General features: G+C 47.8%; 1 protein-coding gene across 2 annotated transcripts; it reads right to left on the bottom strand.

Annotated features, from left to right (window-relative positions):
• Nucleotides 1-758: 758 nt before the first annotated feature.
• Nucleotides 759-10,039, bottom strand: CCDC42 (coiled-coil domain containing 42). 2 transcript variants are annotated; one of them, XM_090291764.1, is made up of 7 exons: nucleotides 9,957-10,039; nucleotides 9,563-9,668; nucleotides 9,154-9,258; nucleotides 7,495-7,692; nucleotides 3,366-3,587; nucleotides 3,077-3,235; nucleotides 759-971 (listed from the first exon to the last, which is right to left on the bottom strand). In XM_090291764.1, exons 1-7 carry the CDS (start codon nucleotides 10,037-10,039, stop codon nucleotides 894-896), a joined length of 951 nt encoding a protein of 316 aa, XP_090147890.1. In that variant the 3' UTR covers nucleotides 759-893. The 2 variants fall into 2 exon arrangements, with proteins under 2 accessions (XP_090147890.1, XP_090147891.1); XM_090291765.1 differs by lacking the exon at nucleotides 3,366-3,587.
• Nucleotides 10,040-17,112: the final 7,073 nt, after the last annotated feature.

The raw sequence follows: 17,112 nt of genomic DNA, 5'->3' as shown, positions 1-17,112 counted from the left end.
GACCTGCTGTGAATCCCAACCCTGTCATCTGTACCAGTGTCCTCGGGCAAGTGGCCTGCTAGGTAAGACAGGGACAACTGTGCTGCCCAGAGTTTTCCCCGGGATGATGAACATTAAATGTATGCTCAATAAATGCTGCTTCCTCTGTCCACCTCTGACCTGGCGTTTGCCACTGAGGACTTAGGAGTGCGCAATTGCATTTTTGACCCTAAGGGTAAGACTTCACATTTACCTGTTCTCGGTCTGGCTTTGCTGCTTGTAGGCTATTATCCCAGGCTGCTCCAACGCTATCATTGGGCAGCCTGCCTGCTAGTCCTACATCAGCGCTGCTGACACTGTGCTGTAGCTTCAGGGTTCACAGGTGGGGCACCAGGGCTTGCTCCTGGGGTCAGGGGAGAGTTGGAACTCCGATTTGGAAATCTGCCTTCATAGCTCCTAGTGAGCCTCTGCACCCCAATTAGAAAAACCAACTTCAAAACATGTTTGAAACGGCAGAGGAAAGTACGTAGTCCCACATACCTATCCTGCCTGTCCGCTGCCCATGTGAACACTTCAGTGTGCAAGTCCAAAGCCTAGGAGACACTAGGTCTGAGATTTGGTTTCTAGACTGTGGGCAGCCTAAGTGACCAGCTTCAAGAGGGGGTGCTTTGGGGGGTTCTTTCCTCAATGGACCCTCTTCCCCCATGAATAAATAACCAAAGAAAGAACTTAGCGACAAACTCCTTATAGAATTTAATGTTTTCAAAGGTGGGATGGACTGAGGCCCAAGGGGATATACGGGAGGGTGTCTGCCAGCAAAAAGCACTTGGGGTCCCAGAGGGCTGGCCTGGGCCGCCTGGACTGCGAGCTCCCCTGGAGCTTATGCTCTCTCCGTCTCTGGCCATGGTTGCCTCTTAAACCCGGATCTGCTGCTGCTCCTTCTTCTTGACCTCCGCCCAGATGTCCGACAGGTCCTGGATAAACTGCTGGATCTAACAAGGTGGGGGGACCCAAGTTAACCCCACCCAGCAGCAGGCCATCCTACCCCAAACAGCGCATGTCCAGGCATGGCCTGGAAGGAGTCACCGTTTTCCTGTGACTGGCTTCTTGAAGCCCCTTCCCCTCCTGTGATAACCAACGGCGCCAACACCTGGCCAGGGCTGAAGTGGGATATTTTGAAATAACATTAGGGCTTTATTAAGTGTTCCTATAGAGGCAGATCAAGGTTGAAAGGGAGTCAGAAAGCCCCGAATTTGGAGTGGATGAACTGGAGGCTGTGACCTAAGCAGGGAACGCTCAGCAGGGGCAAGGAGCTGGAGATCACCGCCTCCTGCCCCACCTTTCTCTACAGCAGCTGAAGGAAAGGGGCCTGAGGACCTCGGCAGGTCCATGAGACCCCACTGCTGGGGAGAGGCACTGCAAGGCCAGGGCTCTTTTTACAGTCTAATATATTCTCTGTCTCTTATTCCTTCACGAGTGCACAGTGGCTTTTGCCAGAGTAGAGTGTTTTGATGACGTGGGCTGTCACAACAGAATGGAGACAAAAGCAGCTGTGAGAGTCCACCTGTCCTCTGTGAAGCCAGCACTAAGGGAATTTATAGTGTCAAGTAACACCACTCACCCCACAAAATATTTTTAATGTATTTTTTCATTAAAAATGATATTTATGTTCATTTGCTTCTTGTCATTTTAAGATGAATAAATTATTAAATTTAAAAAAATGTGTATTGATTTGAGAGAGAGTGAGAGAGAAACATCCATGTGAGAGAGAAACATTGATTGGTTGCCTCCCATTCATGCCCCAACCAGGGACTGAACCCGAAACCTAGGTATGCACTCTGACCTGGATCGAACCTCCAACCTTTTGGCGGATGGAACAATGTTCCAGCCAACTGAGCCGCACTGGCCAGGACATGAATTAAGTATTTTTAATTTTTCTGTTTGAGTTTCTAATATGGTAAATATCAGTAGATACACCCAATATAAACAGAAGCTCTTAGAGGGTCTTCAATAACATTTAAGAGTGTAAAGGTATCCTGATATCAAAAAGTTTGAGAATTGCTGCTTCAGAACAAACTTCCTTACAAATTCCCTTTACAGTCTTTGGACCATCAACAGTTCTGCTCTAACATGCCTTAAGAAGCAGGCAGGTTTTTCGGTTTAGGGAAATCCTTCTTCCTGGCCATTCAGTGGGTGAAATCCGTTATATTTCATGACTTTACTTTGTTGTTCTTGTTGTTGTTAAACAGGGAAATGCCTCTCAGTCACTTGCTTTTTAGCTTGTGTTTGATCTTCACTCAACAAATACTTACTGAGTGCCTGCCATGCGGCAGGCATTGTTCTGGTCACTGGGGATACAGCAGGGAACAAAAGAAAAATCAGTTTTCAGGAGCTTACTTTCTACCATTTCACAGCAGAGGAATAAATAAATGGTCATGTTTCTCTTCCTGTCACAAGGAGTGTGGCTAATGTACCTACTGGTGCAGAGGCTCCCAAATTATGGGATGTGTTTACTTTTGTTCAGAAGTGAGATGATTTTAGGTGGCACATGGCATCAAATAATTTTGGATCATACAGTGAAAAGGTTATTTCTTTTCAATTACTTCAAAGAAAAAAATCTCAGATTGGTACTGATATGACTCTAACACTTCCCTAAACTTGCTGATTCACCTCCTCCTTCCTCATCAATATTCTGTTTTCCCAAAGGGTACAAAAGGCGTAGGCCTTTGGGAACTCATTAGATCTCATAAGACTGTTTTGCACAACGAGTTTGATAGTAAGTCCCTGCTACTATCCATGTTGATTGGGTTCAACAGGGTTTTAGCTTTAATGCAGTGGTTCTCAAAATGTGGAACCCAGATCAGCACCATCACCTGGGACTTATTGAAAATGGAAATTCATGGGTTCTCACTTCGGACCTACTGAGTCAGAGGCTCGGGGGGGTGGGGCCCAGCAATACTTCCCAGACCCTAGGTGATTCTGATCCTGTTAACATTTAAGAACCATGACTGTATCCAGTTCATTCCTCCGCTCAACCAATCCAGGACCCTCGTGGTTCATCAGACACACCCCAGCAGGCCCCTGTGCCTCTTCTTACCATGTCCAGCTGTTTGTGCGTGTCCTCCAGGGCCACATAGGTTGCCTCCTTCAGCTGTTTGCTCACGGTCTGGAAGAGGTTCAGCGTTGCCATCTTAATAGTGCCAAGCAAGAGGGTCTTCTTGGCTGCAGTGTTCTGGATGTGTGCCCAGCGAGATTCCTGGAGAGAGGATGAGGGAGGGATGTGAGCGCAACCAGTGTGTGTGTGTGTGTGTGTGTGTGTGTGTGTGTGTGTTCCTCACTCATTCACCCAATACGCCCAGAAGCCCCCTGCCCAGATGGCTCCTCACCCAGAGGATGACATCACTGCGGGCGCGGTCGAAGCGCATCTGCAGGCGCGCCAGCTCGTTGTTGTGCTGCAGGATCTCGTCGTCCTTCTCCTCCATGTAGCGCGCCAGCCCCGCCTTGGCACGCTCGATCTTCTCCTGGCCCTCCTGCGCCGACTGCATGAGGTCGTCGTGCATGCTCACCAGCGTCTTGTAGCGCGCCATCACCTCATGGATCTCTTCAAACTGCGGTGGGGGGCTCGGTTCACTGCACAGCAGCCCTGGGGCCCAGCGCAGCTGTCCCTGCTACCCGCCAACTTCCGGCCTACGTTCCTTGGCCTCGTAGAGACCCCTAGGCCAAGGTCAAAGGGGCAGAGGCTCTGATGACGTTACAGTCCTGCTGCTTGCTCCTCTTGGGTTGGTATGGGCCATGGGCCATGTGTTGGGTACACGTGCATGTTGGACTCATGGGAGGAGCTTTACAAAGGACACCTGGCAGGCTTCACCCCAGATAGCTGGATTAACAAACAGGTCTAAAGTGGTCCCTGGCCTCTGAATTTTGCACCCCAGCCAGGTGATTCTAGGGTTGAGAACTTCTGGGGGAACGGCCTGGGTAGAGATGGTGGGCTGTGTGTGGCATGTTCAGGAGGCTCAAGAAAAGTTAGTGTGAATGACCTGAGTTCAAGATGGGGAGGGAGAGATCGACCTGGAGCAGTAAACAATGTGCCCAGTAAACCCTGAGAAGGAACATGGATTTCATCCACCGAAGGGTTTTAGAAAGCAGAGAGGGAACTTCATGTCTCTATATCTGGAAGCTCACTCAGCACATAATGCAGCAGCATACAAGCAGAAACAAACAGGCCACGTCAGAGCTGCCACATGCACTGTCAATGCTGGTGGCAAAGGGAGTTAGGTGCCAACTCAAGAGGCTCCCGCTGTCCAAACATGGGATACTTTGAACATCAGTAAGAATAAAGGCAAAAGATTAAAACATATCAAACGTGTTAAAAAATCCATGAGTTGATAATGAGTATAACATTACAGGCCACTTTTGGAGGGTGTTGGAACACCAACTCATTTTGAAAATGGTAATAAAGAATTGAACATTTAACTAGCTGCACAGTAACCAAATAGTGGATGAGGGGAAGAGTCTCTTTATGAAGTCCTTTTCCCTGTGCTAATACACTAATTATATGTGAAGAAGAGGTGACCCAACATTTCCAGCCCTCCCAGAGGGGTCTTCTGCCCCCTCTTAGTAAGGAAATCAGAACTGTGACTTCTATCACCGAAGATTAATTTTACCTGTTTATAAACTCATTAGTGGAACCAAACAGTATGTTCCCTTTTATGTTTGGCTTATTTGAACCAGCATAATAATGTCTGTGCTTTGAGAAACATATCATCCAAATGCAATGTGGGACCCTGTAGAACCAACCAACTGTCCCGAAGGCATTTGTGCAATAATGGGGGAATTTTTAACATCAACTGGATATTTGATATAAAGGAATTACTTTCAAATTTTTACTAGGTGTGATCATGCATTGCAACTATATTAAAAAAGAGCTCTTCTCTTTTAGAGTTACATACTGAAATACTTATGGATGCAGAAGTATAATTTGCTTCAAAGTGGCAGAGGTGGGAGGTTTGGAGGATTTGACTATGAGCTGATAATTGTTGGTATGAGGTGATGAGTAATGGGCATCCAATAGACTATTCTCTCTATTTTTGTATATGTTTGAAATTTTCCATAATAAAAAGGCTTTAAAAAATATTGATCAGAAAAAGTAAGTCACAAAAGAATATGTGCAACACTATTTGTATTTTATGGATGTGTAATATGTTGCCAAAGTAATAAAAACAAGCATGTGAATGAGAACTTAGAAAATCAGAGATCCGATTACCTCCGAGGGGAAGAAAAATAGGTTCAAGGGAGGCACAAAAAGAAGAAAGAGTTGAGGGCAAATAGAGGCAAATATTAAGATTTGACAAAGCTGTGGTGAGTACTTGGGTGCTATTATCTATTTCTCTATACTTTCCAGTATGCTTAAAATATTTGGAAAGAAACAAAGAAAGAAGGAAAGAAAGAGACCGAGGTGGGGGTGCACACTGGCTGTAGAATGCTGGGCAGGCTGGTGGCCAGAAATACGGCAAAGCTGAGCTCCAGATGAGGTGCATTGGTGGTCTGGATGAGGAAGGGGCAGGGACTGGATTCCAGAAATACTTAGGAGGAAGAATAGACCAGATCCGCTGATTGATGGCTGCGGGGGTTGAGGAAGGAGGAAGAGTCAAGGATGAGTCTCAAGTTCTGGTGAGGCTGTGGGTGGGAGGCTGTCGGTGGGTGGCCGTGCCATTCACCAGCACCAGACACACCAGCAGCAGGCTGGCCTGGGGATCACAGGAAGCGGAGGAGGTGAGTTGTGGACTCGAAAATTAGGTGCAGCCTGAGCTCAGGACTGCACGCGAGAGGCAGGCCAGTCTCCTCAGTTCTAAGATACACATTCTACCAGCTCTGAATTTGTGTTATTTTCTTATCATTTATCTGCTGCTTCAATATAGTAGTCTTCCCTCAGTCTCCCCTCCCCTCAAAAAAAACCCCCAATTATTAAAGGGATAATTTATCAGATTTCTTAGAATGGAGGCAATACACGAATTTGGGACTCAGGCATACATCACGTAGGTTAGTGGTTCGATAAGGAAGTTGCTGCCACTTTAAAAAGCTGTGCGTCCCTTGTCTCTCTGCAGCCCCCATGGGACACTGCTCTACAGCTGAGAGGGCATGCCTCGAACCTCACTTTGCCCCCAGAAGGGGTCCTACCTGCCCTTGTCACATGGGGCATGGGGCAAGGAGGGTGGACGGCCACCGGCTCGGGCGGCATCCACAGGCGGCCCAGGGCATTGGTCAGGGAGAGGAGTGGAGGGTCTGGAACAAAGGCCTGAGGAACATTTAAGGAAGGAGCTAGGAAGAGGAGCCCCAGAGGAGCCCGAGGAAGAAAGCAGGAGAGGGAGGGAGGGTCCAAGAGGAAAGGGCAAAGATATGTATAAAGGAGGAGTGTCAATAGTGTCAAATACACCCGACCCTTGAGCCATGCAGGGGTTAGGGGTGCTGACCTCCCGTACAGTGGAAAATCCACATATAACTTCTGACCCCCCCCCCAAACTTAACTACTGATAGCCTACTGTTGACTGCAAGCCTTGCTGATAACATAAACGGTTGATTAACACATATTTGGTATGTTACAGGTATTATATACCACATTCTTACAATAAAGTCAGCTAGAGAAAAGGAAATGTTATGACAATCAAAAGGAAGAGGAAATACATATACAGTACTGTACTGTACTTATCAATACCGCCAGTTTGTGTCATCTGTTTTAGGCTACATGGTTTGTCTGTGAGTTTTTTTGATGGTCTACTGAAGAAAAGCACGTGTACGTGGAACTGCGTAGTTCAAACCTGTGTTGTTCACGGCTCAGCTGGACTGCAGGATGGGTGGGTGGGAAGAGGGTGAAGTCCCCGAAGTGCTGGCCACAGGGCAACTTGAGGAAGAGCAGTTGTCAGTGGGGCCCACAGAGGAGCGGTTAGAAGCAAGGGCTCCGGCTGGGCGAGCCTGAGCAGTTTACCTAACCGCTCTGAGCCTGCATTTCCTCCTCTGCAATGGTAATCCAATGGAGGGCTTTCCTCTCGGGGCAGATGCGTGGACGGAGTGAGTCACGCGTGCGCAGCACCTTGCCCAGCGCCCACTAAGCTCTCCAGCTCTGCACAGGTTGGGTGTTTTCCAGTTTCTCTCCCTTCCCCTCCCTATTTACTCTCAAGTAAGCAAAAGCACCAGGTGGGCAGGGGAAGCAGGGATGGAAGCAGGCCACATCCTGAGGCAGGCAAGGCTTATCGTTCATGCAAAAAGAAACCCCGTTCCCCCAACACACACCTCACACCATCCACACAGAGATATTTACACAGCTGTCACTCACAGACACCAAGATACACCACCTGGTCCCCAACCCTGGCCACGGGCCTTGTGCAGCTGCCTTCCAGGGCTGGATGCATGTCTTGAGTAGGGTGACCATCCCTGCAGAGGGCCCCCAAGCCCCCTAGCCACAGGTCCTGGGCAAGGGGAGATGGGGCTGCGGAAGGCACTCGCCCTGCCCCCACTCACCTCGGAGTTCTCCACCACCTTCTCCAGGTACTTGTTGAAGATGGAGTAGCTCTGCAGCTTTCTGCTCAGCCGCTGGTGCTGCAGCCGCAGGGCCGCCATCTCCTGCTTGGACTTGGCCAGCTCGCGCATGCGCTGCCTCTTGAGTTCCCTCTCCTTGTTGGCTTTCTTCAGGGCGCGGATCCGTTTCTGGTCATTCTCCTGGGGCCAGGGAGGGGGTGTCTGTCAGGCACTCGCCCTGCCCCTGCCGGGGCCTGGGCTAGCGGCGCCCCAACACAGGGCGTCTGTCTGCTAAGCTCAGGTCACCCTGGGATCATCATGGGGGCAAGAATGCCCGAGGCCCGAATTTTCTCCCGACTTGGTCCTTCGTGCCTCAGTATCTCCAACTGTAGAAATGAGAGACAGTAGCCCCTCTCTTCCTTTCAAAAGCTGGGGCAAGGGTGCTCCAGCCACAGGGAGATGAGGCGGGTGACAGGCCAGCTCCCAAGAGTCTGGGGGCAAGGCCGTTCCAGAGAGCACAAAGCTGGCAGCTCAGACCGGCCGTGGGCTCAGGCGGGAGGAGATGACGCAGGCAGTCTGATGCCCAGAAAAAGACATGAGGCTCAGCTACTGCAACCAGGCCGAGCCCCCTTCTCCTTCCTTCTGCAAAGCCCTCCCCCGAACTTTAGAGGGCGAATCCAACCCTCACAACACACTTGTGTGGCTCCTTTCCCTCTCCAGGGGCTCCTGGGGTTCCCCATGGATGGTGAGGGTATTTGGGGACATGTGCAGAAGGCACACAGAGCGTTTCATTGTGCCCTGTAAGCCCAGGAGAGAACTGAAGGGCCCTAAACCAGTAGTTTTCAAGTCCAGCTGTGCATCACAATCCCCCAAGGAACTTTTAAAAATGTAATTGCCTGGGCCTGACTTCAGGCCTGCTGACAGCAAATACAGAGGAGTTCTAGGTCTGTATGTGTAACAAGCTTTCCAGGATTCTTATGCCACTGGAACCCCAACTTCCCGCTGCCCCAACCCTGTACTCGCTTTTTCTCTGGTCAGTAAGAACCAGACCTCTGGACAATATGCCTGGCCCATCAGCTTCTTTTCCACTTGGGTTAGGCACAGAGCAAGACAGAAGATGCTTAAAAGTAGGACTCCCCTGTAGCAGAGGCCAGTGATTACTCCCTGCAGCTGGGCCAGCCCTTCCTTTGTGGAGAAATCTGGATTTTAAAATGGTTAAATCACTCCTCAAAGGACCAGTTGAGAGGAGTTGCCTTAGAACAAACTTTAGTACCTGGTCCTTCATCCACCCCCTCCCAGGACCCTCAGTGCTAGGAGGGAGAGGTGGGTGAGTTGGGGGGACTGTCTGATTCGTTTTGAATCTCCAAGTGCCTAACCCTGACCATACCTTATTCATTCATTCATTCACTCACTCATTCATTCATTCATTAGATAAATTGTGTGCCTCAGGTATGAGCAAGGAAATAATAAATGGAAATCTAGAAGGAGCAGTGACTGATAGGTGAACAAGAAACTACAAACAGCAAGTAAGCGGGGGGATGAAGGGAGAAGTGTCAGGCATTATTGAGCACTTAAGAGACATCTAATCCAGGGTGAGGAGTCAGCAAAAGGAAGGAGGAAGAGGAGAAGGAGGAGGAAGAGAAGAACAAGGTGCGGGAGTACCTGGATGAATTGTTCAAACTTCTGAATGTGTGCATTCAGCTGGGCTTCCTTGACGCCCAGTTCCTCCCAGCGCAGGTTCAGAGTTTCCATTTTACGCTGAAATTCCTTGGGGTAGGCGGAGCAGAGAGGTCAGGAGAGCCTCTGATATGGGTACCAAGGAAGGCCACAGTATCCCCTGCCCAAGCATCTCGATCCCCAGGCCTCCCACGTTCCACCAGTCCACCAGTCCACCGGTGCCTGGTTCAGAGCAAAGCATCCCAGGACACCAGTCCCCCAAGACTCAGATAGTTTCTGTCTCTGCAGAGGGAGCAAGAGCCACCATCCAGGACTCCTGGCGCTAGCCACCGCCACCCACAAAAAGAAGGGCTGTTCCTGTGGCCCTTCCTTTACCCCACCTCCAGTCCCCCACCTCCTTCTTCTGCAACATAGCATGGTGCATGATCTTGGCCTCCTTTTTCTTCTCCAGCAGCTGGACAGATGGGGACTCTGACTGTTCCTCGATGTGGGGAAACTTCCTGACCAAGACAAGAGCAAGAGGGACCTGGGAGTAACCCGTGGAGATGGAAAGCCATGGGGAGGGAAGGGAGCCTGTCCCCAGTTGAGTGAAAGGAATGGTCTGTGGAGAGGGAGAGCTGTGTTGATGTCTGGGGAGCAGGTGAAGCAGGTGATAACGGTGGGAATCTGTATGATGGGGGTGGGTGACTTGGGACACTGGGCAATAGGAGTAGGAGTGGTTGGGCGTGGGGCCCGGGCAGGAAGGTATGAGGTCCCAGGCACAGGACGGTTCAGACCCTGACACTCACTGAAGCAGTTGCAGCAGCCGCTCCCCATACTGTAGCCGGAAGTACTCGGCCAGATCCTCCTCCTCCATGATGCCTAGATTCATGGTGGCAGCGACCCAATGGCCCGGGCAGCTGAATCTTCAGCAACAGTGGGTGGTGGAGCCTCAGGTGGCTCAGGAGTGACTGGGCTCCTGCTTCTCCTTTCTGCCTGCTTTTTGGGGTCCACAGAGGATGGGTGTCTGAGATACTCCTGGGAAGACGTCTGAAGCCTGAGATCAGTAGTCATCTGAGAGCTGGTTACCTAGCAACAGGTCTCCTGGTTCTGTGGCCACCAGAGAATCTCAGGCTTTGCCCTCTGACCCCTGCCTCCGCTGACCGCACTTTGGCTGGCGTTCTGCTCTCTGCTGCAGCATTCATCGCTCAGGACTTTGGAGAGGAGTTAGGTGTCCAGGGCTGGGAGGCAGGGTCTGGGGTTTCGGGAGGGGTGGGGGGGTGCTTGCCGCACCTGGGACAGGTGGCCGAGACGAAAAGGAGGGAAGGAAGGGAGGTCCTTCGCTGAGGCAGGGCTGGGGGCGCACAGAGAAGCTTGGGTCCAGTGGAGGATGGGAGGAGAACCACGAGGTGGGCGAAGGAGGTGTAGGTGTGTGTGTGGGGGGGGGGGCGGAGCCAGGCCCCTCAGAGGGTAACATGCCATCATTCGAGGTTGGCAGAATATTAAACGATGAAATGCCAAACCAAGGTACGTGTTCACTTTAGGATGGCTGGCTGCCTGCCTTGATTCCGACAGGGCGTTGCGCGTACGCTCATTTGGCTTGAGGTTCAGCATCTTGGTTTGAGACCCTGTGTGCGAGGCAGGCGCCCCCGGAAGTAACGCCGGGCTCCCCGGCCCACGCCGGCCGCGCCTCGCTCTGCTCCGGGTCTGGGAGCCCGAGCCGCAGGGGTGGGGTGCGGTCTTTGGTGAGGTGGCGTCCGGGGATCACAAACCCACCCCCGCGACATTGCCGGTCCTCTTGCGCCCCCTGCTGGCCGCCTGACCAGCCCTGAAACCGGGCCTGGGAGCAGGGGCAGTCGGGTGGGGGCGCTGCCACTCCTGCCGGCCCGGTTCACACACCCCGGCTTTTCCCCTGAGCTGGCCGTTTCCAGCCAGTCCCGCGGGCTCAGCAGAGGCAGCCCTATATATAGCTCCCATCCCATCCAGAGCGCACCCACCCACGCACCCCCTCACCGTGTCCACCCCACTCGAAGCCCCTCAGCCCGCAGGGTGACAAGAAGTCCAATAAAGATGGTAAGCTCCCCAAAGGGGTATGTTTCTCTCCTTGTTGATCCCCAGAGCCTGGCACAATCAACCTGGGGTTTCCCTCCTTTCCTTGGGGGAACCTGTGTAATGCCAACCTGAGGAGAAGGCTCCCCGCTTCTGAACCACCACTTCGCTCTGGAGTTACATAGTCACGTCCTTGGTGCGTCTATGGAATCAGGTGGTCCGAGGCCAGGATGGAGCATGCAGGTGAGACATTCTCTTCTGCCTGTGTACCCCTCCCCTCTGGGTGCTCTTCCTGTACCTTGCAGGAGAGTCTTGAGAATCTTCACCCTCGCCACCCATCACCGTCCCTCTCTGGGGTCTCCCTGTCTTCCCCGGGAGATGAGGGCTGTCTGAGAATCACAGAAGTCTTGCTCTCCCCAGCTCTCCTCCTCCTCCCTCCCTGAGTGAACCTTGCTTTAACCTTGCTTTCTCCCTTCCTCTCTTCCTTAATACATTAAAAAAAATTCTCACCTAAGGATACGTTTATTGATTTGAGAGAGAAAGAGAGAGGAATGGAGAGAGAGAGAGACAGAGACAGAGACAGAGAGATGAGACATCAATGTGGGAAACACCCATCAGTTGCTTCCAGTACTCCTTGGACCAGGGATGGAACCTGCAATCTATTTCAATGCTCCGACCAACTGAACCACCGGGCCAGGGCTCCCCTCCTCCTCCTCCTTCCTGATATTTGCCCCTGAGTCATCTTTCAAAATCTCCTAATGGATTTAGATTGTTGGAGACCAATAAGCATAATATATTCTGTTTTCTGTCCTTTCTCATTCTCCCTCTGAGACAATTATCAGCTTTAAAAGGTGGAGGAGGAAATATCAGGAAAAAATTAGGTTAATATCTCAAAAAATATTATCTCGCCATACAGATCTAGCATAGTTGCTAGGTCCACAATAGAGTATTGGGTATGGCAAAAGCACTTTAAAAAATATTTTATTTATTTTTAGAGAGAGGGAAAGGGAGGGAGAAAGAGAGGGAGAGAAACATCAATGTGTGGTTGCCTTTTGAACACCCCCAACTGGGGACCTAACCCACAACCCAGGCATGTACCCTGATCATGAATCGAACCAGTGACTCTTTGGTTTGCAGGCTGGTGCTCAATCCACTAAGCCACACCAGACAGGGGAACAAAGCCACTTTTTATCTATGTTATATTCCATTTTATATATGTTTTACATTTCACATAAGTGGAACCATGCAGACAAATTACATTAAATGCAGTCATGTGTCATTTAACGATGGGAAATGAGAAATGCATTGTTAGGCAGTTCTGTCATTGTGCCAACATCATAGTGTGTGAACACAAACCTAGATGGTATAACCTACCTATTGCTCATAGGCTACAAGCCTGTACAGTGCGTTACTGTACAGAATACTTCAGGCACTTGTAACACAATGATATTAGTGTATTTAAACATACCTAAACAGCAAAGGTACAGTAAAAATATGATAGAAAAGATGAGAAACGGTGCACCTGAATGGGGTACCTACCGTGAATGGAGCTTGCAGGATGGACGTTGCTCTGGGTGAGGCTGTGAGTGAGTGGTGAGTGGTTGTGAAGGCCTAGGACATCACTGTGTACGACCCTAGACTCTATGAACACTGCACACTTAGTATCCATTCAGTTTATTAAAAAAATTTTTTTTCTTCAATAATAAATTAACCTTAGCTTACTGTAACATTTTTACTTTAAAACCCCAGCTTAAAACACAAACACATTGTACAGCTATGCACAAATGTTTTCCTTCTTTATATTCATACTCTATAGGCTTTTTTTTCTACTTAAACATTTTTTTTCTTTTTTTTTTTTTTACTTTTTAACTATTTAAGTGTTAAAAACTAAGACACAACCTGGCTGCTGTGGCTCAATGGATTTAGCGTTGGCCTGCAAGCCAAGTGTCGCTGGTTCGATTCCCAGTCAGGACACATGACTAGGTTGCACGTCAGATCCCCAGTTGGGGGCACGAGTGAGAGTCAACCACACAGTGATGTTTCTCTCCCTCTCTTTCTCCTTTCCCCTCTCTCTAAAAATAAAATAAATAAACAAAAAAACAAAGAAATAAATTATAAAAAAATTTATAAAAAACTAAGACACAAACCCACATTTTAGCTTAGATCTACAAAGCGTCAGGATCACCCACATAAGTGTCTTCCACTTCCAGGTCTGGACCCTACCGGATGGTCTGCGGGGACCGTGGCTGCAGTTGTTACCTCCTGTGATAACCTACTTTCTCTGGGGACAGCCCCTGGAGGATCTGCCTGAGGCTCTCTTTGAGGAGGTGTCACTTTTCAGCAATATGTCCGTGGTGGCTTGTTGCTTTGTTTTCCATCATAGATTCACTTACAAGCAGATAATGCATGAACAGTCCCATTAGTGAAAACCTCTCGATGTTGGGGTCCATGTTTTCAAACTTTTTCAGGAGCTTGTGGAAGTCTGCCAAAGCTTCTGCTGAACCATTCACTGTATGCTCTTAAGGGACCACTGTTGCAGATGTGGTCTATCCTTAAGCAAAGGCAGTTATGTGGTATATAACTATGTTTCAAGATGATATTGTATTGTATTAGTTGCTGTAATAAACCACCTCAAGTCTCAATAACTTGACAAGTTCCCATGTGTGTTCTCCAAGTGGGGTGGTTCTCTTGGGAGACTCTTTTCCAGGCAGTGAAGGGTCTAAGCCTTGCCCATCTTGTAGCTCCATGACCTGCATGGTTGATGTGGAAGGAAGAAGAGAGAGAAGAGAAAAAAAGGCCCTTCTGCTCCAAACACGCTCATCACCACTCTGTGCCCTGGCTTTTGGTGGGAACCGACCACATGCAAGTGACTGGCGAGCAGTAGCTGTGTTCCCAGGAAGACGAAACTAATTTGATGAGCATCAAACCAGTTTGTGCTGGGCTCTTGAGAATTAAAAGGAGGTTTGGAAGTAAGCTGAAAGTGGGGCTTCATAAACCAATTGACAAGGGGAAAAAAGAAAAACAGGGCAATCACAGTATCATGTATGAAAATCTTAATGGAAATACTACCAAATTTAATTTAGTACACCATAAAAAAAGTCCATCAGAACCATAAATACAAAAATGTTTTTTTATTAGAAAATCTGTTAATAAAATTAACTCTATCAATATGTCTCAAGACAAAAGGCTTATTATCATTACAATTGATGCCAACTGACATTGAAAAACTTAACATTCATTCGATTAAAAACAACTAGTGTACAAAGGTACTCTATTAACATGATAAAAAAAAATCTGAACCCTATAGATAACATTAAAATTTACATCAAAGGCATTATTGTTAAAGTTAGGGATAGAGCCTTTTTTTCTGTCACTATAATCATTTCATATTGTTTGGGATACTTTAGCTGTTGCAAAAGGACAATAAAATTAAGTTGGTTTTTTTTTTTTTTTTTTTTTTTTTTTTTACATAATAGCAGATGCTGTGATCATGTACTGTGAAACTCCAAGAATGGTTAATTAATGAAAAATTATTATAATTATATATAATACTGTACAATCTATGAACTGCTCTGTGACAAAAGCAAGATGTAGAACAGTATGTATAGTGTAACCTGGTCAGTGTATGTGCGTGTGTATGTGTGTGTGTGTGATTAAATATAGAAAAAGCTCTAAAAGGATATTACCATACTTCTGGGGAAGGAAATGGCATTGGTGGGAGTAATGGTTCTTTAAGTTTTTAGTCTTTATATTTCTGTATTGTTTAATTTTAAAAAAATAATGACCGTGTGGCTAGAGTTGGCATCCTTGTCTTGTTGTTGTTGTTGTTGGCAGCCGTCCGTCTCGAGAGACGATGGTGTAGCTTCTTAAGAGTCTATCTGCACCGCCGAGAATGGTTGTGCAGTCCGACTCGGGAGTGACACGGTATCTGTCTCCTCCCGTGTTGAATCGACATCTTGCGATGACGCTGGAGTGTCCTCTCCAGTGAAGCTGAAGCTACAGAGCCTGGGCAGGGTGATATGGAGGGTCTGCTGTTGCCCATGCAGCAGACCCCCCCTCTCTTCGCAGCTGAAGGGTCCAAGGGAAAGACGGAGTCAATACAGCTTGGCTTCAGGTGCGCCGCAGGAGTTGCCGGTGTTGACTACAACGTCAAACCGCCTTAGGGACTCCGACTCCGGATTTTCTGTTGGGGTTTATTCCCTTAGCCTTTCCCCTGAAGAGGTATGCCGCAAGGCAGCGGAGGTTTTTTGGAGTCAGAGTTTTCCTTCTCTGATGTGCCCTGACTGGAAGATCGAACCAGCGACACTTAGCTCGCAGGCCGACGCTCAATCCACTGAGCCAAACCAGCTGGGGTTCTTTAAAATGTTGTTGTTGACAGCCGTCCGTCTCGAGAGACGATGGTGTAGCTTCTTAAGAGTCTATCTGCACCGCCGAGAATGGTTGTGCAGTCCGACTCGGGAGTGACACGGTATCTGTCTCCTCCCGTGTTGAATCGACATCTTGCGATGACGCTGGAGTGTCCTCTCCAGTGAAGCTGAAGCTACAGAGCCTGGGCAGGGTGATATGGAGGGTCTGCTGTTGCCCATGCAGCAGACCCCCCCTCTCTTCGCAGCTGAAGGGTCCAAGGGAAAGACGGAGTCAATACAGCTTGGCTTCAGGTGCGCCGCAGGAGTTGCCGGTGTTGACTACAACGTCGAACCGCCTTAGGGACTCCGACTCCGGATTTTCTGTTGGGGTTTACTCCCTTAGCCTTTCCCCTGAAGAGGTATGCCGCAAGGCAGCGGAGGTTTTTTGGAGTCAGAGTTTTCCTTCTTGTCTTGTACTAGATCCTGAAGAAAAAGCTTTCAGTTTTCCCCATGGATTATGATGTTAGCTTATGGGCTTTTATAAATTGCTTTTATTGTATGGAGGAAATTTTTTATACCTGTTTTATTGAGTGTGTTCATCATGAATGTATGTTGAATTTTGTCAAATGCTTCTTCTGCATGTATTGAGGTAATACTGTGGTTTTTATCTTTCATTCAGTTAATACAGTGTATCACATTGATTAATTTTTGTCTGTTAAACCAATCTTACATCCTAGGAATAAATTACACTTGGTCATGGTGTATAAACTTTTTGATGAGTTTGCTAGTATTTTCTTGAGGATTTTTGCATCTATGTTCATCAGAGATTGGCTTATAGTTTTCTTTTCTTGTGGTACATTGTCTGACTTTGGTATCAGGGTGATACTTGCCTCATAAAATGAGTTTGGAAGTATTCCCTCTCATTCTATTTTTTAGAAGAGTTTGAGAAAAATTGCTATTCATTCTTTGAATGTTTCTAGAATTCAGCCATGAAGCCATCTGGTCCTGGACTTTTCTTTGTTGGTAGGTGTTATTGATCTGCTCAGGCTTTCTATTTATTCTTGGTTCAGTCTTGGTAGATTGTATGTTTCTAGGATTTACCCATTTCTTCTAGGTTATCCCATTTGGTCACATATAATTCTTCATAATAGTTTCTTATAATTATTTTTACTTCTGAGACATCTGTTGTAATGTTTCCTGTTTCATATCTGATTTTTATTTAATTAATTATTCTTAATTAATCTAAGGGTTTGTTGATTTTATTTTTTTTAAAACCCTATTCTTAGTTTTATTGATTTTTCTGTTGTTTTTCTATTCTCTATTTGATTTATTTCTGTTCAGATCTTTATCATTTCCTTCCTTCCAACTTTGGGTTTAGTTTGTTTTTCTTTGTTTAGTTCCTTGAGGTATAAAGTTAGGTTGATTATTTGAGATCTTTTTTCTTTTATAACATAGGCATTTATTGCTCTAAATGTCCCTCTTAGTGCTGCTTTTGCTGCATCCCATAAGTGGTGCTCTTGTTTTTATTTCTCTTGAGATTTTTTTGTTTCCTTTTGATTTTCTTCTTTAA

This window comes from Furipterus horrens, unplaced genomic scaffold, assembly GCF_987537825.1.
Source record: "Furipterus horrens unplaced genomic scaffold, mFurHor1.1.pri manual_scaffold_11, whole genome shotgun sequence".
In the NCBI taxonomy this organism is placed as follows: Eukaryota; Metazoa; Chordata; class Mammalia; order Chiroptera; family Furipteridae; genus Furipterus; species Furipterus horrens.
The sequence above is the reverse complement of the archived record's forward strand: the minus strand, read 5'-3'. Positions and strand labels throughout refer to the sequence as shown.